Source organism: Hirundo rustica, chromosome 6 (assembly GCF_015227805.2).
Source record: "Hirundo rustica isolate bHirRus1 chromosome 6, bHirRus1.pri.v3, whole genome shotgun sequence".
Classification (NCBI taxonomy): Eukaryota; Metazoa; Chordata; class Aves; order Passeriformes; family Hirundinidae; genus Hirundo; species Hirundo rustica.
Genome location: NC_053455.1, coordinates 9,984,489 through 10,006,603, shown reverse-complemented (window position 1 = coordinate 10,006,603; position 22,115 = coordinate 9,984,489). Strand labels below are relative to the sequence as shown.

The 22,115-nt window shown below is 51.1% G+C and overlaps 1 protein-coding gene across 2 annotated transcripts; it reads right to left on the bottom strand.

Annotated features, from left to right (window-relative positions):
- Positions 1–12,156: 12,156 nt before the first annotated feature.
- CKB (creatine kinase B) lies at positions 12,157–21,767 on the bottom strand. 2 transcript variants are annotated; one of them, XM_040067057.2, is made up of 8 exons: positions 21,668–21,767; positions 20,604–20,816; positions 19,318–19,472; positions 18,276–18,408; positions 17,210–17,381; positions 15,632–15,755; positions 14,728–14,917; positions 12,157–14,144 (listed from the first exon to the last, which is right to left on the bottom strand). In XM_040067057.2, exons 2-8 carry the CDS (start codon positions 20,794–20,796, stop codon positions 13,966–13,968), a joined length of 1,146 nt encoding a protein of 381 aa, XP_039922991.1. In that variant the 5' UTR covers positions 20,797–20,816; positions 21,668–21,767; the 3' UTR covers positions 12,157–13,965. The 2 variants fall into 2 exon arrangements, with proteins under 2 accessions (XP_039922991.1, XP_039922993.1); XM_040067059.2 differs by lacking the exon at positions 20,604–20,816 and adding an exon at positions 19,956–20,143.
- Between the last annotated feature and the right edge of the window lie 348 nt (positions 21,768–22,115).

The following is a 22,115-nucleotide window of genomic DNA, read 5'->3' as shown; positions in this document are numbered from 1 at the left end:
AGTACCATTCCACATTTCCTTGCAAAGCTGAGTTTCATTGATCTAGCAGCAGAGTTCAGGGAAGGCAGGGGATGAAAACGAGTCCTAAAATGGGACTGAACCAAAGATAGACATGCTGCTAAATGAAAAACCAAAAGTCTGGAAGTAAAGCTCTGGATCAGCACGGTGCTGCATGGAAATTTGTGGTTATGCTGATTGCACCTGTTACACTGGCTATGCTGGAGGATTTTCTGGATGCCTCACAGCCAGGCTGTAGGTGTGGAAGTGCAGTGCAGAAGAGGAGGCACCCCCAATCCTGATGGTGACTAACCGAGGCTGGCACAACGTTCAAGATGAGAACTAAGCCTCAGTCTCTTCTCGAAGGGGACTGAACACCCACCTGGCTGCAGAGCACCCTCCAGCCTGGCTTCTGGTGCAAGAGCAAGAGGCTGAGGCATAAAAACAGGTTGCCCATGGAAAGAGCTGCCATCTCCAGTTGTGGATGCCCCATCTCTGGAGGAGTTCAGGGCCAGGTTGGATGAGACTTTGAGCAGCCTGGTCTAATGGGAGGTGTCCCTGCCCACGGCAGGGAGCGGTCACTAGATGGTCTGTAAGGTCCCTTCCAACCCAAATCATTCTGTGACTCTGTGAGCAGCTTCTTCAGCTCACAGACCCTCTTTGTGCAGCTTGGGAGGACCCAATCAGCTTCCTGTGCTCATTTAGAAATCAGTGTACGTGCAAAGGCTCCACAGCCACCAGCAAACCTGGGCTCCCAGACCAGTTCTTCAGCTGCTGGTGCTTGTGCGGTGCTGTACAACTTGCTGTTGAGCCTGAAGGCCACAGAGCCTCCTTTCCTCATCTTTCTAGGGCAGACAGCAAAGGAAATGAGGTGTTAAACCCAGTAGGAGCTAGAGCACAGCCCTGCTCAGCCTTGATGCCACGGGAGACAAAAAGGCCTGCCAGCAATCCCACTCACCAGCTGCCGTGTGGAAAATCCTAGAGTGTGCTGAGATTCAGGGAAGGGTACTAAAATCTGTCTTTGTGGGTGATGGGGGTCCCTAGATAGCCCATGTCCTGATGCAGGAGACTGAGCAGAAGTGGAGGAAAATTTAGAGGAGGAAAGGTTGGGGTGATCTCATCTTGGCTTCTATTTCCAAGCAGGTGGACTAGATCTGTGGATTTGAAAAGGGAGTAGCAGCAGTTCCTTCCCTTGGCACATTTCTCCCAGGCACTGCTGGAGGACTGGGTCAGTTTTTAGCACAGGCACTTGTTCCTCCTCCCAGTGCTTATAACAGGGACCCACTACAAGTGCGTGGTCACAGTGGCCACCCCTGTCTGCAGCAAGGGTCCAGCCTGGCAGGTCCTGGAGCAGCACAAGAAACAAGAGCCCCACAGCACATCCTCCTCTAGGCATGATCTGCTGCTCTGAACTTGTACAGCAGAGCTCTGGCTGGCAGGGGTGGTGGCAGCCCCAGAAAGGGCTGAGCTGGAGAGTGAAGGACAAAACTCTGCCTGATGATAGCAAAAAGTCTCTTCCTGTCTCAGCTGGTTTCATTTCTCTGTTCTGGTCTGGGTTGGGGCCAGGACACTTCTGAGCTCTGGTTTCTTGTCTGATTGCTAAACCCACTTCTTCTTTGGCTGGCTGAATGCTTTTCTGCTGCCATTCCACACGGCCAAGCCTGGTGCCTGCGTGAAAGAGGAAGGGAAGGTCCTGCTCTCTCACAGAGGGAGTGGTGCAGCTTGTACAAGCATCCGTCACAAGGCAGGAAGAGCAGAGTCAGACTTTCCCAAGGCCCAAGTTAGATCTCTCTCTGGCCGCTGCGGTGAGCGCGGGTACGCTGACGTGCAGGACCACAGAAGCTCTGTTTGTAGATGTAAGTGGAGTACTTTGAGAAGGCCCCAAATTTCCTTCTCAGCAAAGTGAGGTGATACATTTTCACAGTACTGTGAGAACCTCCCTCCAATTTTCTCTTGTGGGGAAGGGATTCACAGTATGCAAGGAGGACCTTCAGGTTTGTTTTATAGTCATAAGTCTCAGCAAAGAACCAGGAGGAAGCCCAATACCACAGCCCTGTGACTACTCGTCCCGTGTCCAAGCTGCTGCTGTCCTCCCTGGAGGAGGACAAATTCAGTCAGCTCTGAGGGCCAGCCAGTGATGTCTCTGGGGAGCCAGAAAGTCCCTTGGATCTTCACAGTACAGAGCTGGTGTCTGTCTGCAGCTGCTGGAAGGGACTGAGCATCTCAGCCCTGGCCGTGGCTGAAGCCTGGGAGCTGGGGCATCGTGTGCCTGTCCCAGGGAGGGAGCTGGGGCGTCCGTGCTGAAGTCCCCCGGGATGGATGACTGTGACTGCCCCACTTCCACTGCTGAAGGAAGCAGCAAGAAGCTGTTTTGTGAATCTCTTAGCCTGCAGCGATCCATAACAGCCTGGAGCACGGGCTCATGCTCAGACTGCGATATGCTTGAACTCAAGAGAAGCTTTCTCCTTTGGCAAAGAAGCGAAGCCACCTCTGGTTTGGTGCTAGCCAGGAGTATCAGCCCTTCCCCTCCTGCCCCATCCCAAGCTGTTCCAGGCTGCCAGAACTCTGTCCCTCCTGCCGTGGCCACCGCCATGGTCCTGCTCTCCTGGGCAGCTCCTCCCTACCTGTGACATGCTGCAAACATTGTCCCCGGAGAATACAAAGGAAGGAGCACTTGTCACCAGGAAGGACAGGTCTTTCAGACATCTTTTGAAGTCTCACAGCCCTGGGAGTGGGCAGGGCTGAAGTAATTTGTTCCCGGAGCCAGAAGTCTGGAGGCAAAACGGTTATAGAAATAACAACAGTGACAATCAGAATAGGTGGGATCAAGCTCAACACAAAGACAGCGTGTTGGCTGAAGGAGGCTTCTGTTTCTGTGGAAAAAGTCACAGTTCCTGTGATGAGCCTGCACCCCTCCCTGCCTTTTGGGAGCTGGCAGGAGGAGGAGACAGGAGGGATGGAGGTGGCTCAGTGCACTCATGGCCGGGCCTGGCTGTGCCTGAACTAAAGGCAAAGTGTAAGTAGGAAAAGGCAAGGGAGCTCTTTGCCATCCCCGTTCCTGGACAGCATCAGCTATGGCTTTTGTGAACCTCTGGGCCAAGCTACACCTCAGTGGGGTGAAAACGTCAGCAGAAACCCTAATGCTTTGCAGGACACATCGTGTCAGGATTGGCCCCACTCGGTGGACTCTGAGGTGACAGTAGGGACCATTTGTGGTTTAAGACAGGTCACTCACAAATTGCAGTAACTCACGGCGGCTCCAGGTGTGTGGCCTGAAGGTGAATGTCTGAAAATAGAGCTTCAAAGGCAAGTGGAATCCTGTCCACAACCTGCTGCTGGGCTTGGAAAGTGGTGCAATTGGAGGTCCTGAAACCCTGGTCAGTGAAGGACTGTGCCCTTCCTGCAGGCACCGTTTGATCATGGCCCGTGCTGGAGGCAGCCTTCACTCGCCAAGCCCCGTGTCCCTGAGCCCAGCCCAAATCCAGGCAGGTGCTGGGGTTCCTGGTGCACGTGTGTGACCCCTCAATGTCCACTGTATCTGCTCACCTGTCCTGTCCCCCTCTCCTGACCCGGGGTCTTGTCACCTGCAGAGTGACATCCAGGCTCACAGAGCATCCCCCAGAGCTGCAGGTCTCGCAGTCCCACACCAGCGTGGGTCTGTCCCGGGGCAGGGCAGGGGGCAGCGCGATGGGGGCTCAGCACCCTCGGCTGCGGCAGCAGCACCCCGCCCGTTCGGCATCCCAAAACAGACCCGAAGTCCTGATGACGCTTGCCAAGGATTTCTGCTGGGCTGCAGCTTCCAGCCCGCGCCGGAGATGAAAGGATGTCCTTTAATAGGAACAGGCGGCAGCCCTCCCCAGCGCCGGGAGCAGAGAGCGCTCCGCAGCGGGGCTCGCAGCCGGCCTGGGATGCCCTGATTTGGAAGTCTCTCACTCGACCCGGCTGCTCCAAAGGCGGCTGTTTCCTACGCGGAGGCCAAGCGAGGCTTTTCATTTAGAGGATGCTTGGCCTGCTGAGTGTAGAGGGGAAGCCGAAGGACACCGGCTCAGCTCCTGGGCTCCCGGCCGTGACTTTGACCTAGAGCAGACCCAGGAGCCGCCCCCGCCCTGCCAGAGCCCGCCGGGGTTTGCTGCTGCTGCCATTTATGGGGCTCCCCCGCCGTCCCGATTAGATAACGGGGACCAGCTCCGGGCTGCTGTCCCTCCTGTGGCCCCGGCAGTGCCCTGCTCCACCCGGGAAGGGGCTCCCGGAACGCTCCCCTGGGTAAACAGGAGCTGCCTTTCGAAGGGACTGAGAGAAAGCGGCCGGGCTGCAGGGCATCGCTGCTGTCTCCATGAGAACACAGGGAGCACAGCCTGCCACGGCAGCTCAGCTCTGGCCTCGGCTTTCTGACCCCGCTCTCGCACTGCAAGATTTCTCCCCAGCTTCTCCCTCCTTTTACCCCCTTTCCCTCCCGGGGCTCCTTTGGCTGCACCCTCGCTGTTGCCCCTGCTCTCTCCTGCTGCCTCCCAAGGGCACCGAGCCTTCCTGGGCAGCAAAGCCCCATCCTGCCAGCACCAGCACCCCAAGGTACGGAGCACAAAGGGTCCCTCCCCCAAAACGGCCCAAGCTTGGAGGATAAAGCCATCCCTAGCAGGGTGACATTGCTGCCAGCGCCTGGGTTGGCACAGGGATCTGTTCTGAGTTGGAGGATGGGGTCCCCTTTGATGCTCTCCCCATGCTGGCGGGAGGTGACCTGTGGGAGGGACCAAGGTCTCCAGCTGCGAGTGGACCACAAGGATTTTCACCTTTATAAAGTGCTTTTTACAGTCTTTTCTATTCCCAAGAGAAATTCTGCAGGAATTTTCTATTTCTGCAGGAAAGGCAGCAGGGAGAGGAAAGGTTGATCTCTCTCGAGACCTCTGTACTTTATTTTTACTTTTGTTGTTGTTTTTATTTTAATCTTGAGGAAGGAACAGACTAAAAGGCACATAAATAAATTCCAGCTAGTTGGGACAAAAATATTTGGTTGAAATCCTTGCCCAGCACTGTGGATCAGTTTCTAAATGAGAGAGACACTCAGCTAAAGGAGGGTTCTGTATCCCAAACCAGGATTTTTTCCTCTTTGCTCTGTGTTCCATCTGGAGGAGAAGAGTGACCACGTTAACCTTCACCTCTGAAGAGGGTGAGCAGCAGAGCAGATCGTGTCCAAGAGCCACCTTTGTCACCCTGTCCCCAGCCTCAGCCAAGCAGCTTCCTCCCTGCTGTGGGATGGGGCTAAGATACTCTCCAAGGGCTGGTTAAAAGCCTGAATGATGCTTTGTGAAATGTAACCTTACAGAAGCACTAAGTACTGTTAGCACTAAGCCTGGCATAAGCTGAAGCAGCAATCTTGTTTTCTCAGACAGACTTTGGGATCTCCTTCACCTGGGTCAGCATCATGTCTCTTCACCTGGGGGTGTGGCAGGAGGCTTTTCTACTTTGGAAAGGAAAGAAAATGCTGTCAAGCTTTCATCTGCATCTAAAACATGTTCTAGCCTCGTGCTTCATGCAGAGTACAGTGCCATTGCTTAGAACAAATATACACATATCTGATCTCCTTGTGTTACTTCCCAAGGATCCCAGCCTTAGTACGGCTTGGCAACAGTCACTCACCACAGGTTACCCTTTCTGAGAGGGTCCTTTCCAAGTCCCCAAATCTCTCCCACAACAGTTCATTGGGAAACTGCAGCCCCTTGGCCACTGCCACCGTGTCCTGGGTGCCAGTGTGAGCCTGGCCTGGCCACGTCTGCCAGCACTCGGGGCCTTTCTCAGTGGGGCGGCAGGACAAGACAGAACATGTTGAGAAACCGAGGAGAGAATTATGCCAAGTTCAAAGATTAATAGCTGGCTTATTAGGTTTTCCCCTAAGCTCAGTATTAAGTAATTCTAAATGACCCACACAGAAATCAAAAGGGAGGATTAATAAAGTTTAATGGTGGAGGTTTGTGTTGGGAAGTGTCCTGGGACTGAAAGTGCTGGCAAACAACAAAGTGTTTCCCCCCTCGCTGGCAGATATTTCTTAGTATCTTAAAAATAGTTTTATCTCACTTGCTAGTTTTCTGAGTCTTTTTAATAAGTGTTCCCGTGCCTATTCAGCCTCAAATAGCTCTTGGGTTTATAAATGTTATTTCATTGTTTCTCTGTATCTCTTTGGCATTTATTCCAAATCCCTTTTAGGTAATCTAATCTCTGGTTTTGGTGGTCCCTGCTCAGGGCTGGCTTTAACTGGAAGTGAATAAACTGAGCTGAAAGGCAAGTCAGGTGAGCACTTAAACAACTCCTATAGAAGATGATGGCTCTCCAGGGAAGTTGTTCTTCATGGAGGCTTCACTCTTGAACTAAGTTGTATGAAAATAATCTCCATGTGGCCACGTCATGGCAGTGGAAAGTATCTTAAAAGAGAAGAAGGTTGTACAGGTACCCCAGGAAAGTCCAGAGTGATGGAGAAGGTACACTAACCACAAAAACATTGCTGGTTTTACATTGTTTTTTTATAAAAGTAGTTGGAAAAGATACACTGGCCATCTGCCTCTTCAGCTTGGTGTAATTTCTCGTAAATACTGTTACAGGGACAATCCTTTATTCCTTGTGAGGAAAAAAAACCCCACAGCTTCAATCTGCTTTTAAGGTAGCATTTTATACCACATTTTATACCCACAAGGGTCTTCCCAGACACGTTCTGGGGTGTCACACCCAAGCAGCAGGGCCACCAAAGGCATTTCCAGGGAGCAGGAGGGGAATGTAGGAGAGGTGCTCCACCCCAGGAAGCATCCTGGTACCCCCAGGAGAGGAGAGGGACACGGTCTCTTTCTGACAGGGGGTAGCACGTGAGGGCTGCACCCCAAAACATGCAACCCTGCTGCTTGTGCGAGGACACGAGTGACCAGCAGAACTAAACAGTGCTGAGCATCTGTGCCTGGCAGCAGGGAGAGGGGCTGGAGGCTCCACGTGTGGCTGCTGCAGCCAGAATGATCATTCCCAATGGGACTGGGGCCTGGTTCTGTCCAAAACTTAGGTTACTGTCAGGAAGTGATGCATGTGAGCCAGGGCAGAGCCCCGTGCTGCCACAGGGACCCTTCCCTACTGACACACTCAGGACCCAGCCCCGTGCCAGGGCTGCTGCCCTGCTGCAGCAGGGGACAGGTCTTGTCTCCATCCCGTGCTGAGGCTGTCCTCAGCACCTTGTTCCAGCTCAGCAGTGACCCAGGCTGCCGCCTGCCTCAGATTGCAGGCAGCTCCCCCGCGCTAAGCTGCAAGGTCTCTGTCCTGCTGACGAGTCTCTGCAAAGCACAGGGTTCACCAAAAAAAAAAAAACCAAAAAGGCCAAACCACCAAGTAAGAGAAAACACACAACCTGGGGCTCTGGGCTGGCCAGTCCCTGCTTGCTGGCTCAGCCCTGCGCCCAGGTGAGCCCTGGCCGAGTTCACGGCAGCGCAGGGAAGGAGCCGGAGCGAGCGCAGCGGTAAATGGGCAGAGGGCAGCTCAGCTGCTGCACGGGGTGGCTGCTGCTCAGGTGCAAGGTGCGATTCCCAGCAGCTGCTGCAGTGGGTGCCTCTCACACAGCCCTGCCCAGGCTGGCTGGAGCAGCCCTGCTGATGATCATCTGCCTGGCTCTCTTCCTCTTAATGCAGTCAGGAGCTGGCTTGCAGTGAGAACCAGTCTGTACAGTCAGCACTGGCCAGGGACTCCACCAGGGCTTTTGGGGCTGTCGGGAGGTGCAGCCACCCCCAGCTCTTACCTCCTGCTGCTGGGATAGGGCTTCAAAAAGAGTTGGAAGGTGGGAAGCAGGGACACCGTGAGATGCTGTGAGCACTACTGTGGGCTGGGGATCAGCCTCTGGAGAGCCACAGGCAGATTTGGGAGGTGCCCAAGCACCTGGTGGGCACAGAAGCTGAACTCTGGGGCAGCTGGGCACACTGCAGCCCCTGCGCATGTGGCCGTGCACACCTGACCTTGCATTTGCTCCTCAGCTCTCCTTGGCCTCCAGGACAGCTGTAAGAAGCCCTCCAGCCTCTCCTGAAGCTCTCAGCAGCAGGAAACAGCTGAGCTCTTTGATTTCTCACAGCCCTTCCTGCCCTTTAGGCAAGTGCAAGGTTTGGGTCGCTGCTGGGGCCCCCCCAGCCATCCCTTGGTGGGAACAGAGAGCATGCTGTGCCACCCAGCAGCTGGAGGAGGGGAAGGGGCACTGAGAGGGGCAAAGGGAAGGAGGTAAGTACCCATTCCAACCACGAGGGAAAGAGCATCTTCAAGATGCTCAATGACATTTTCCCTTAAAATAATGGCTTATTTTTATAGAAACAAAAAAAAAAAGACAGCCACGACTCTCCCAAGGAGAGGAGCTGAAACTCTGGGGCCATGCATGGCAATCCTCTTCTCATGCATATTCCCACAAGTATTTCTGGAGCCATCTCTTCCCAGACAAGTTCCAGCTTGGAGGCTGTTACAGCAACAATCCAAGACAATGCTATCTCCATGTCCTCTGCCGAGCACAGCCCACTCGCTCACGGAGCAGAGTGGTTCCACGGCCCTCCTGTGTCCAATCCCACTGGACACCTCTCCTCTCCTGCCCACCCGGACAAACCCAGTCACTGGCTCCAGCACGGCCCCTGCATGGGCTCTGCCAGCGCGGGGTGGCTGCGCCGGCGTCCCGGTAATGGCAGCCTGGGAACGCCGTCAGCCCCGGCGGGGATTAGTGATGATTCAGGGGATTTCACCACAGCCCACAGGGAGACCGGCCAGTTTCTGTGGGCAAACCGCAAGGCCTCAGTGAAACAGCAGGTTCCCTGCCCGAAATGGCTTCACCAGCCGTGCCCCAAAGCCACCTCGTCTGCATCTCACTGCCTCCAGCCTGTCCCTGGCCAGCCGGGACAGCGCAGCAGGAGGAGTCACCTCTGCGCCAAAGACAGTGCCCAACCTCCATCAGCTCCCATGGCAGAGCTGGCACTAGAGCTGAAGCCTCCAGCTTCGCTGCAGTTTGGGTGTGCAGCAGCATCTGAACTGCAAACAGGCACTATTTACACCCCAGCAAACCTGTCCTTGGTGCCTGCGTTCACTGCTCTGCTGGACCAGGCATGGGGGATCAGGTGAGTGAATTCAGTCATTTTCCAGTCTCACTCTTTCCTGTGTAATCCAGGAAAGCTTTGCTGTGCTTGAGTGCTACCATCAAACACCATCACAATAAGTCACTGCAAATTTATAAGCTGACACTTCCAAGGTCCCCCAGGTTATTCTCAGTTTCGCTCTCCGGTCATCGATAATGGCTGTGGAAAAAGCAACCAGACTGCAGCTGTCAGCCAAACCTCACACCCACCTGCCCGAAACACAGGGAAAAGCTGAGGTCTTTGCAAAGATCTGGAGCTTGCATGTATTTGGTAAATTAAACTTCAGTTCTGCTTTTATTCTGAAATTACATTGAAGGAAGCTCAGGGTTGCCCATTCTCGTATATTTTTAGCTGAACTTTTCACATTCATTAAAAACTTCAACGTTAACATTTTTCTACCCATCTTCCTGGGTGTTGAGCATGAGGCATTTTGCCCTTTTAAAAGTTTAATTCATATATACATATATATGTGCATATATATATAAATGGTTTCTCAGAGTCTTACTCACTGGCTGAAGGAGAAAAACAAAAATCTTTGGTAGGCTTGGATGCATCTGAATTTATTTTTACCCTGTCTGATACTGCAGAATTTCCCTGTTAATTGTCAATCCCAGGCTGAGCTCATGCTGCTCACACTGTGGGTGTAAGCAGGTAGTACTTCTCACCTGGCACACTCAGCCTGGCTCTGTGCAGCATTTGGACCAAAAAACCCACCCAGATGGTGTTTCAAAAGGTGGGGGAAGCCCTCTGGCCAGTGGCTCGTGGCCAGTGAGGTGCTGGGGGCCTGGGAGTCCAGGGCAAGTTGCCCCAATGGGCCTTGAACAGCAGCTGGTCAGCGGCTTGTGTGATTTCTGTGCAAGAAAATAAATCTAACGTGTTATAACCAGGGGAAGAGGGTCAAGCAATGCAAGAGGCCCAGCTGTGATTAGCTTCCCATCTCGTGCTGTGGGGTGTTCTCCATCGCTGCGCTGGGCTCCCCCTCCGCTGCAGAGAAATAAAGCCCAACAAAGCCCCATGATGGTGGGGAAGTGCCCTGCCTCACTGGGGGAGAGCTGGAGAAAATGTTACCCAGTCTATTTCCAGCTTTGTAACTATGTTTTTTTAGGAGGAGGGAAGGCAGACTAGCCAGAGGAATGTGGAGCAGCCAAAGGAGCCTGCTGGCCTGCCGCTTCCCCAGGGGAAAAGCAAAGCAAACAGGAGATGAAAAGCCTGTGATGCCATCTCCATCCTCAGAAGAGTGCCTTGCCTACCACACTACCACATTTTTTGTGTGTGGGTGGGTGGGTGGAGAAAAGAACAAAGATCACTCAAAGTCTTCTGCTCAAGTTATTCCATGTTGCGTAAAAATATGGTAATGTTCATCTGAGGACAGGCTGGAGCCCAAACCCTCCCAGGTGAGTGCTGAAGACATTAGGCAATAGCACCTTCCTTTTCCTTCTCGGCCTAGCAATGGATGCTGAGCAAAATGGAAAGCTGGAAGAAAGCATTGCCCTGCCCTAGACTGTGGTTGGAGCTGTGCAAGAATCCTCTGCGGAGAGCAGGACTCGAGCAGGAGCCTCCTGTGCCCCAGGCAGAGCACTCACCAGGCATCCAGCAGGTAAAACCACCTCGCTGCATCCCTTGTTTCCTCCTGGGAGGAGGCACACGGTCTGGTCACTTGTCCCAGGAAGCAGGAGCCTCCCTGGAGCAGCTGGAGCTGCTGGGGAAGCAGCCATCCCATCCCCTCACCTGGCCAGAGGCACAAGGGAGCGCGTGGGGAGCTTGACCGCTTCGCGGAGGGCCGAGAGCCCAGGACCGGTGCCGTGGTGCTCAGCCCACAAGACACCATGAATCATTTTCCAGTAGATAGCACAGAAGTGGGATAAAGGAGCATTTATGCTGCCAGCGACTGTAACACGAGAGGCAAATGGTTTCTCAAGCAGCTTCGTTTCTTGAGCAAGGACCCTGGAGTGCCGGCAGGCAGCATGCTGCCTGTGCCACGCGTGTCCAGAGGCAAGGCTTGGCACCACACCAGCCAGGGCTGGGCAGCTGCTACCTGAGGGAAGCAGGAACAGTTAGGAAGAAAATGTAATGACAAACAGAAATTTCTCTTTAAAACGTTATGAAAGTGGTGCGTGTCTCGCAGCACCCAAGGGACAACGTGCCAGCCCGTAGGAGCAGGGGTACTGAAAGAGGACAATGCAAGGGGGGTGCTGCCTCGCAGCAGCAGGATGGCAGTGACTCTCCCTGCTCCCCAGTCTGTGGGGGAGAAAAGCTCAGCTGAAAAGTCACAGAAAAGCCCAAAGGGCTCCTGGCCCCTCTCCTTCCCCAGCCACACCCCCAGCACTGCTGGGACCAACAGAGCAATCCCCACTCCAGGCCTGGTGAGGACACTGCCATCACCATGGGGTGTGGTGAGAGCAGGAGCCACATGGCTCCTTTCCAAAAGCTACGGGACACTCGTGGTTAATTGCAGGTTCCCTGGGAAAAGCACAGCACTGACCCATAACCTTCCTCTCATCTCCTCTCCTGGGTTCAAGGCCAAGCAGCCCCAGCCCATGGCAGCCTGCCAGCTGGCACCACTTTGAGTGCCCAGGGCACAAGCAAGCGCCTGCTCCACACAATCCACGACGGGCACCCAGGGCACAAGGGTGAGTAATGCCAAAGACCAAACCAAAGCTTTTAAGGTGAGGGGGCAGGAGCTTCAATTTCAGAGGTTTTTAGCAAGCCCCACCTGGGGTTGGTCACAGTGTCCAGCTTTTGCCAGGACACATTCTTTCTCTGAAATATCTGCAAGTGCTTTGTACAAGCTGAAACAAAAGCATGGTCGCATGGCAGCAACACGAGCGAACACAGTAAAGGTAGTGGGTGGGAAAGAAAACCAATTAAAAAGAAGTATTTTCTAGTTGGATGCAGACATTAAAGACTGGCTTGCTGCTTTGAGCACAATTGTTTAACCAGCTACAGGCGCTGTCTCAGACTGCAAGGACTCAGGGACTGAAAGCAGAGAGATGTTAACAGCTCTGATGGCTTAAGAACATAAGAGAAACAAGATGCATAGAGAGAGAAATGTTTTTATTAGTCCAGCTGATATAGCTAGAAAAAAATAGACAAGTTTTCAGGCAACTCCTTCCATTAGGTAATTGCTGTGAGCGCAGTAACAACGCTGTGTTGAGGAGAGGCACCACTAAATGAACACTCTCTGATTACAAGAAGCAAAACCAGCTATTTGCCAAGCGTCTGTGAACAGTGACATGAAGCACAGCATGGGGGATCTAAAGAATATACAGAACCAACCGGTTGTCTCTTGCACCATTTTCTCTTCCCTGCTCTCACAAGCTTTGTACAGAAAACTCCTGTGCTGATTAACTCAAATACAGGAACACCCAGTACAGAACAAAACTCTTACATACGCTCTGCTCTCCCCCACCCAATTAACTTTGAAACACATACAAAGCTGTATTAAAACAACAACAAAAAAAATCTTATCTGAAATGTTCACTCAGCCTTTTCTCACCAAAATTAAGTTAGCTTACCCCAGCTGGAATCATTTCTTCAGCTAAAGTGACAGCCTGCAATCACAGCCTTAAAAATACCACAGCCTTTACAAAAGAAAGCTTCAGTTATCTATGCAAACTTATATAAAGCTGCACGTCAAGAAGCTCAGCATCAACCTCTCGTCACGCTCCCTCCATCAAAGCTGTGTTTTAGCAGTGGGTAGAGCTGTAGAGCAGGTGCATCTGCATGAGCTGCAAAGGCTGCTCTTTCCAAGGGTCTGAGGCTCTGAGTTAGCAATACATGTGGAAAATGCTGCTCCTGTATGTTAATAATGTGATGCTGCGTGGAAGCAAGCACACATGTACAGCCGTTCTGGAGAACAGACCTACTTGATGCAATCTTGAGCTCATAGCCAGAGAACTACCTGAGCTTGCAAGCCAGGCCCAGTTTGGAAAGAACTATTTAGCATGTTTTAATTGACTATACTGCTCAGTTTGAGGTTCATGGGGCACTGGTGCAGGGGCCAACAAGAGTCAGTTGACTAAAGCTAATTAGCTGGTGTTTTCCTGTAAATGGCAGCTTCTAGCCCCCAATCCCTGCCCTGGCTGAGCTGAAATTATTTAAGAGAGAAGCATGGGCTGAATTAAGCTAGGTTTCACCTCACCCCTTACCCTCAAAAGAGCAAATGGCTGTTTACACTGGATCTTCACACAGCCCTAGATTGAAGACAACTTTCTCCCCACAAAGCAGCTCAGGGTCAGTAATACCAAGGGCTGTAGTCTGACCTCAAAGCCTTGCCCCTGCACCCCCGAGGGCCCATGGGAGAAGAGCAGCAGCCCTCTGTACCCAGCCCTGTCTCCCCTCCCTTACAGGAGCCAGCCTGGCTTGCAGTACTCAGCATAATGAGTTTACAGCTGGCATGAGCAGATGCACAAGTCAAAGCCTTGGAGGTAGGGCATGTTTGCAGTGACTCATGTTTAACGCTAGTTCTCAAATTTACAGCAACCACAATCAAGTTAAAAGGTTCAACTTCTGAAACTGCTTTAACAACATTTCAACTCAGCTGGTCTGTAGCAGTGCACGTGGGAAGATGTGCCTGCACACAAAACCAGACCATCTAGCATAACTATGAAAACCAAGTCACTTAAATCTCAAAGACATTCAGTTAACGCACCTAAGACATCTCAGACCAAACAACAGTTTATTTCATTTTCAGCAACATCTCAACCATCAAAAAAATAAACTCTAACACAGATGGATGGAAGACTTCTCTACAGTGTAACTAAGTGGGCTCTGACCCCAAGGGTTTGAATTGGAGTGACATTTTATTATTCATCCAATAAGTTAGGAAGCATGAGAATAAAGTGCTTTATTTCTGAGCTGGCATGAGGTCATCAATGGACTGGCCTTTTTCAAGGCGTTTCTCCATTTCAATGAGAAGCTTCACTCCATCCACCACCATCTGCACCAGCTCCACCTCAGAGAAGCCAAGACGATCAGCATTGGAGACATCAAACACTCCTCCAACAGCAGCTGTGTCCACACCACCTGCAGCAAGAGATTCAGTTACGACATTGATCTCAGCTAGAGCAGGTGACTGCCTTTCTTCCCTCACTAGCTCGAGGTAGGGTCACAGCAGGACCATTCATTACAAGCTGCCACTGGCACCTCCTCTACATGCAGGAAGATAAAGCCGTGGGTGATTGCTAACATGAACCACAGAACATGCAACCAGGCCAGCTCCTTATTCTTCTGACCCACGAGCAATCTAACCTGAGGTCACAAGTATCTGCTGGAGCAATCTCCTAGCCATAGGTTAAACCTGGATTCCCAGCCTTGCTTGTAACAGGAACAGCTGCCAGCAGCTCCACCTTATGTGCTCAGAATGACACACAGGACATTAACTAGATAGCCAGCACAGGACATACTGAGGAGAGCACTCACACCCTCAACTCCTCCAATACACAATTGGAAAACTTTTTTCTCTTCATGTGCTTTACAAGGGTTTCAACTTTTGCATGGTGTGACAGGCGCTGACAGTGTGAAACAAGAGATGGCTTTGGCCGTAACCAGGCTTTTGCTGGTGTCTTAAGGCAGACTGACTCAGCCCATCAGTGTTACCAACTCTCACCTGTGCCTCGTTTCTGCAGCCGAAGTCTCTTGAGGACTTCTCCAAATTTCTCATGTTTCCCAAGGTGTGGGATCTTGATGTGCACACCAGCACGGAGCCCTGTTCCAAGGTTGGATGGACAGGTCAGGATGTAGCCCAAGTGTGGATTCCACATGAACTCGTAGTTTTTGGCCTTGAAGAGACTTTCTATCTATAAATAGAAAGAATTAATGTTTAGAGATTATTCTCTGCCTTAAGATTGTAGGACATCTATTAGTGCTCACTTGCAGCTTCAGTCACTCAGCAACAGCCACAACACTCCAAACAGCTATTTCAGAGACATAAGCCCCCTCCCAATGGAAAAAATGGGTCACCAAGGGGTTTTAAGGCCTTCATCTTGCTCCTAGCAGTGAGACAGGCTAAGTTTAAAACCTACACTTTTAGATGTCACTATCTGTTGGGAAGCTGGATTTAATACATGTCAAGCTGGCACATCCCTTAGGATCAGGAAAGGGGATGGTAAAGCTCAAGTTCATATCAAGACTAGAAACAGAGAACAGCATCCATCCTAAAAACTTGAGTCCAGCTTTGCCCATGCACATTCAAGCAATTTTTCCTGCCCCCCAAGGTGCCTCAAAGCTTAAGAGAACTCTGCAGAACTTCTTTAAAATACAGTTGAGAGATTTGGATGAGGGTGCCACCACATCAAGCAAACATATTCTAGATTACACAGCCAAAAGACTTCTTGCCAAAACACCTGTTTTGGAGCCCTCACAGCTCTGGATCTCATGAGGATGTTCCCAGAGATCTAGGCTACAAAACACAACCGCGGAGGACTCTAGAGGAGGCTTGAAAACTGCATTTTCAGATCTAACCAGAGACTCACTTGCCATTTGAACCTACAGCCCAGACAATAGTGATTTACCTTCGTTAGTCCAGCACAGAAACGGGTAAATACTTCCTTCATGTTGCCACCTTTCTGCATGGAAATAACTCTAAGGTGATCCTCCTCATTGATCCAAACAAGGAAAGTCTTGTTATCATTGTGCCTAGGAGACAGAGCAATCATTTGCTGTCTTTCCCACCTCACATTTTGAAGATAGCCCCAAATTGCTCATTATTGCCATCTTTAGTTCAAGAGGCTCACAGAGCTGCCTCAACAAGATTTATCTTCCTTCTTTTGCCCATGCAGGACCCAGAGTTAAGCTGGTAGCTGTTACCCTGCTCTTTCCAAGAGGTAATTTGAACTGGCCTTTACAGAGTGAGTGGCATTACCTAATCTTGCAATATCAAAACCTAAAACACCCTTCAATCCCCCTAGCTCACTTGCAGCTCCAGTTTACAAATTAAGGTATTTCTGCTCAGCAATTTGCAGGAAGGTGATCAGCAGACTTCGAGGGAGTCCTTTACAATAGTGTTCATAATGACATTACACGTAACAAGCCTTTTTAGCAGTATTTTGTCAGATTCTGTCAAACTGCACTTTGTACCTTACTTTCATTATGAATTTTAGATCAGGGCTCTTCAGAGATGCTATACAAAAACCCTCTGAACAATGAGCTCCTCCTGTCCCAGCTTGCAGCTGACAGCAAGTACTACCACCAGTGTTTATCATGCTAGTAATTTCTGAACTTGATTAGGATCAAAAATTAGCTAGTACCCGAGGAAAGTTATTTATGCAGACAACACTAAGACATTACACTTCAAGTCTGTAGATTAGTCATGCTCAGATGACAGCACTATCTGGTGCTGGCAATCTGCAGGTAGATGATGCAATCTTAAAGGTGACCTACAGAAACAAAGTGTGCTTCCTCTGGATTGTACCGAAACAGCTGCAGTAATAAGACTGGAGCATTCCTGTTGATAAAAACCTAGCCCTTATCTTAACAAGGGAGCAAGTTAATTATGCTGCAGAAGCTCCTGAGATGCAGTTTTATGTAGGTGACCCACATTTAACACAAGCAGAGTCCTTCTATTCCAGACTTCTGCATCAGTCAACTCCTGTCATTGCATCTCTGGGGGCAGGGCAGAGAGCCCATCACTAGCACAGATAAAGCAATACTAGTCCAGCACCAGTGAGCTTCTGCTAGCAGAAGTGAAGAGACCACAAGGGAGTAGCTATGCATCCAGGATCGACTCTGAGCTAAGGCAATGCCATGGTTTGTACCACAGGTTACTCTCAACTCTTGTGGGAAGAGCCAACTGTAGTGGCACATCTGCTCCTTTACAAGTGATCTACTTCAATAAGCTGATTCAGGTTTTGTATGGTGGTTCACTAACCCACGCAGGCTCTGGTTCTGGGCTAGCCAAGCTGGTTTGTTTCTTACCAGCATAAGAACACTTGTCCAAATTTTTCTGGTTAACTGCAACTTCTCCCATAGAAGCTTCTCATCAGGTACAGTAACACAGGGTGAGAAGTTACTATTTGACCCGAAAGTACACGTCACCACCAAAACTGCAAGATTTTCCTGACTTCTATGACTGCCTCCACAGACACACTCACCAGATACCCCTGGCATCAGGCCAGTCCCGTGCCATCCCAGATGCCAAGAGAAGAGGAGAAACTGGCTTGTCAAACAAGAAGTGGTCATCAATCAGCTGCTGCTGCTCTGCATCAGTCATGTTCCTCAGAGCATAGTACTTCCCCTTGAGATCACCATCCAGACTACCCAGAGCTGAAAGAGAGAGGCTCTTTTAGAATGGGACTAAAGGTGCTAGACTTTGCCAGCACTTTGGAGACCACACACAAACTATGGCAATGTTTGATCTCCTGGGTCTGGCTCCTCCTTTGCTTTCATCTGCAATGGCAATGCCCTTGTGGCAGTACAGAACTCGAGGCAGTATCAGATGATTTGTCTACACCTTCCAGGTTTATAAAGTAGCCTTTGTTCCCTTACACGCAGTATAGAATCATTACCGCGGCTGAACTGTACAAACGGAGACTGCTTTTCCTCCAAGGAGAACCAAGGTTATGAATATAACAAGCAGTATTATTCTTGTCAAGAACTGTTACCCTGCCCTTGAGAAGTTTTGAAACAACTACACTCTCAGTCTCCAGAACTGCACCTTGAGCACTGGGAGGCAATAGGGGAAAAAAAACCAAAAAGTGTTTCACTGCAAACTAGGGCTTATTCAAGTCAGCTGCAGATTTGGAACAAGACTACATCTCTAAGCAAGCTGAACATTAATGAAAGTCAATTAAAAGCAGCCACAAAACACTGCACCCCATGACTCAAGCTCTGTAGTTGCTACATACCTGTTACATTTCAGGTTTGAGCCCTGATGAACCAACCTCTTTCCCCACACACACAGACAGAAGCTTTTGAGATCAGCGGAGGTCAACTTAACGTAGTCCAACTACCCTCTGCCACGTGCTCTTGCTCACTGCTACAAGCTGCAATGCTGAGGCAGCTCTAATGCAATGAGCCTTCTCCAGGCAAAGCTCCATGGCTCAGACTGAGTCTCCAGGGAGGTGACTTTTGCCAAGCACCTCCATTTTCAGACTGCAAAGAACACCTCTTGTGCAAAGGACAGAACTGTGTCCCCGATGCACCCAGCTCTCACGTTACCTTCAACAGAGAGCTTCTCGATAGCGCGCCTCTCTCCTCGACTGCAGTGCGGGGGAAGACAAAATCCACGGATGCTTCTCCCAGTTCTGACACGGGAACTTAGCACATAATTGGGATCCAGGTCATCACCTCCCTACAAGATTAGGAAACCAGCAAGTACAACCCTGTTACCAAGATATCTCCACTAAATGCATGCAGCCCCCACGCATTTAAGAATGCACTTTACACCTGAGATATTGACTACCTGGCCGATAAGCCAGCGCCTCACTTCAAGGCTATTTTCTTCAGCTTTACATCTGTGTAACCCAACCCTTGCTTTGAGGCCAAGGCTACAGCTACTAAGTAGCCTTAGAGGACAAGGGATATCACAAGAACATCAGTTTCATGTCAATTTCAAACTGTGGTCTGGGCTTCCGTTACCCCTTACAGATTCTCAATCTAGAGGTATCAACGTGAGGCAAAACCTTCTTTAGGTACGTGTTTACTCTTGCAAATGAGAATTATTCATTACTGTTCTCCCAAGTCTCTTATTTTCAATATGATTTATGGCTAGTCAATCAACATGGAGTTAGGAACTTCCAGAGCTTAGTTTACAATAACATTTAAAATCCATAAAGTGATTAAGAACCCTTACTCCTAGCCGTAAAAATATTTATCCGATAGCAGGACACAGTCAGCTGGTAATTAAGACCCAAGATCAGACAGAAGAAATTTTATGATAGTCCCTGATTCCCAGGACAGCATTGTTTAGTTTGACTATTAGAGCCCACAGCTCATGGAAACACACACTGAAGGTGTTTGGCACAACTCACGCTGCAGCAGCACCTGAAAAAAGCTCCTGCTGCACACAAGCTCCCCGTCTGTACCCAGCCACTGGCATCCCACAGCAGCAAGCTCTTCAGGCTGACTGCAGCAGGCCCACAGCCCAAGGGTCCCTGCTCAGTGGAAGCAAGCAGGCAGAGTCTGAGCAATCAGTTCAGGCAGCTGCCAACAACACTACAGTCCTCAGACCAATAATCTGTAACTGATCAAAACTTTATACCTGCAGGTTATCAGCATTCAGGTCGGTCTTGTGCTGATCACTTGGTTTGTAGCCACCATGCCTGTCTTCAATAACTGGATCAAAGAGCTCCTTGAACACTTCATAGGATTCTTCATCACCAGCCACGCATCCTACTGTCATTATGAAGGGATGGCCTGGAGTGGTAATAAAGTCAGAAGAGCTAAAGTTTGGGCGACATTTGGCTGTATTCCAGTGCAGCACTAACCAGGCAAGTTCTTCAGTGGCAAGTCTAGTCACTTAGAAATTCATTCTTACATAGAAACATTTTGGAGAGACCCTACATTTTACACTTCACCCAGTTAGTCAAATGCAGTGCTATGGAAACCCATAGCTGTTGTCATTAAACCATGCTCATTTGTCAAGCTTGGTTTAGGACGAATTTGCACAGCACATCTAATTTCACTAGCTAATTTAGATCACTGCATAGAACTTTATGTCTAAACAATCACGCTTTGCTGCAAGCAAGCATGCTTCGCTTTTTGCTCCTTCTGCTACAGAGCCACATTTCTGTAGCCTGCTCATAAATACCACCTCCACAAGATTAGTTTTAAGTCACCATATTCAAAAGCACCAGTTACTTCAGCTGGTTCACACGGAATATTCTCAATGCATTTTACCAGGATTATCAACCCCAGTCTGAATGACATCATCCAGGGTGAAGCCACTGGGCGTGACTCTGTCTCTCAGTTTCTTGTACAAATCCAGGGTTAGAACTTTGGCCATGTGGTTGTTGTGGGTGCTCAGGTCCGGGTACTCCTCATCAGGAGGCAGTCTCTGATTATTTAGTTGGGCCATTTTGATATTGCTAGAGTAAAAATAAATACTGTAATGTTAACATGTAAGCACATCTGCTCCCCCTTTTTCATAGAAGTGCTAGAGAACATCACATAACCAGTCTGGAATAGGAATAGACCAGGACAGCCAGGTAAACGGACATTTTTTTTTTTTTCTCCCCCTCTCCCCAGATGATTTATAATTAGAATGCATTTGGCTGGGCTTTTTTTTTTTTTTTCTTTTCAGATTGAAAGTATTTAGCAGAGCAGTTACATAATTGAAATGTCTGGGAATTGATGTGTCAGATCACAGCATGGAACATAGCTTGATGGAAACATGGCCTCCTAACAGAGCCATGGCTTTAGAGCAGTCTCTCAATGCTTTGGAAGATTTGTCCCTCGGTAGCTCGAGAACTTTGGGTACCATTGTCAAGAAGCACTTCCAGTCAGGAGGGAGAACAGATCATCATGCAGACCTAACAATCCCATTACCTGGGTTGTCAACCCCAGTCTGGATGCAATCATCCAGGGTAAATCCACTGGGAGTCTGTTTATCCCTCAATTTCTTGTACAGGTCCGGGGTCAGCACCTTAGCCATGTGATTGTTGTGAGCTTTCAGGTCAGGGTACTCCTCCTCAGGGCTGTGCTTCATCTTCAGGAGGTTGTGGCTGTTTGAGAAGGGCATGGCTGACCCTACCGCAGTCACTAGGGGAGAAAGATGGGAAGCCTATCACCGGGGGCTTGGCAGCCTCTGGACCGCCCGGGGGAACGCCAGGCACCCAAAAGGTCACCTTGGCTCACGTTCCACCCGCGCCTTTCACATCTCTGCTGCTACACCACCTTCCACAGGCGACAAGAAGGAGGAAAGAAAAAAAAAAAACAAAAAGTTCTTCACCTCCACCAGCCTTGCCCCGTCCCCACCATCGCGGCAGCAGGGGCAGAGGCGCTCCCGGGACACAGCCCGGGCGAGGGGACGCGCCCAAGGTCGCGCGGAGCAGCCGCTGCAGCACCGGGCAGACCGCGCGCGGCTCCGGGGCAGGGGGAGCGGCCGGGCCGCCGCCAGCCGGGGGGTGCTCGGCCCCGCCGGGACCCCGGGCCGGCCGGCAGGTGAGCGGGGCGGCACCGCTGCGCCCTCGGTGCGCGCCGCGCCTCCTCTCGCCGCTGAAGGGCGAGGGGATCCCGAGGAGCGACGGCGCCCTCCGCGTCCGCGGACGCCCGGCTGCTCCCCGGCCGGGGAGGGGAGGGCAGCATCCAACAAGCCCTTACACAACAGACGGCTCCCTCAGGGGACCTGGATGGGGGGAGCATATGTAACTACCCTGCTAAATACCGGGTTAATCTGGTTTTAGAGCCGAACCAGCCCGGCGAGCACCTGCGTCGTTCCCCGCACCCCCCCGCCCCGGCTGCGCCCATGCCCCGCGCCGCCCCTCCTCAGCCGGCCCGGCTCCACCCCACAGAGCGGGGGAAGAAAAAAAAGAAAAGGAAAAAAAAAACAAAAAAACATTACGATCCTTTGTTTTAAAGCTGCAGAACGGTTCAGCTGCCCCAGGACTTACCGCGGACTTCGCAGCTACAGGAAAAATCTCCGCGCTACTCCGCGCACTGCCCTACCCGACTCCGAGTGAAGCGCCAACAGCCCCGCCGCGCGTCTTTTATATAGAGCGCAAGCCGGCTCCCCATTGGCCGTTATTTATAGCCCATTCATTCCATTGGGCCGCGCGGCGGCGGGCGGGGCGCGCGTTGCGCCGCCGGCCGGGCCCGCGCTTGCCGCCATTTTGCCCGGCGTCGGGGAGGTGGGTTGGGGGTGGAGGGAGCTCCCTGGGGCGCTCTCACCGCGCCGGGGCGGCCCCGGCGCCGTCCGGTCCTGCGAGCGTGAGGGCAGGAATCCGCCTCGTGTGCCACCGGCCAAGGCGTGCCATCGCACGCCAGCGCGGCCGGTTGTAGGCTTCACACCTTTGCCAACACCTTGGTCGAGGGTTCAAACGCGGGTCTGATAGTGCGTCG

Excerpts from the sequence above, each read along its gene's own strand:
- CKB (XM_040067057.2), bottom strand. The coding sequence starts at position 20,796 with ATGCCCTTCTCAAACAGCCACAACCTCCTGAAGATGAAGCACAGCCCT. Across the intron at positions 18,409-19,317 it reads TGAATGCTGATAACCTGCAG|GGAGGTGATGACCTGGATCC; the intron begins GTATAAAGTTTT and ends CTAATCTTGTAG. Across the intron at positions 14,918-15,631 it reads TCTGTGCTGGACTAACGAAG|ATAGAAAGTCTCTTCAAGGC; the intron begins GTAAATCACTAT and ends TTCTATTTATAG.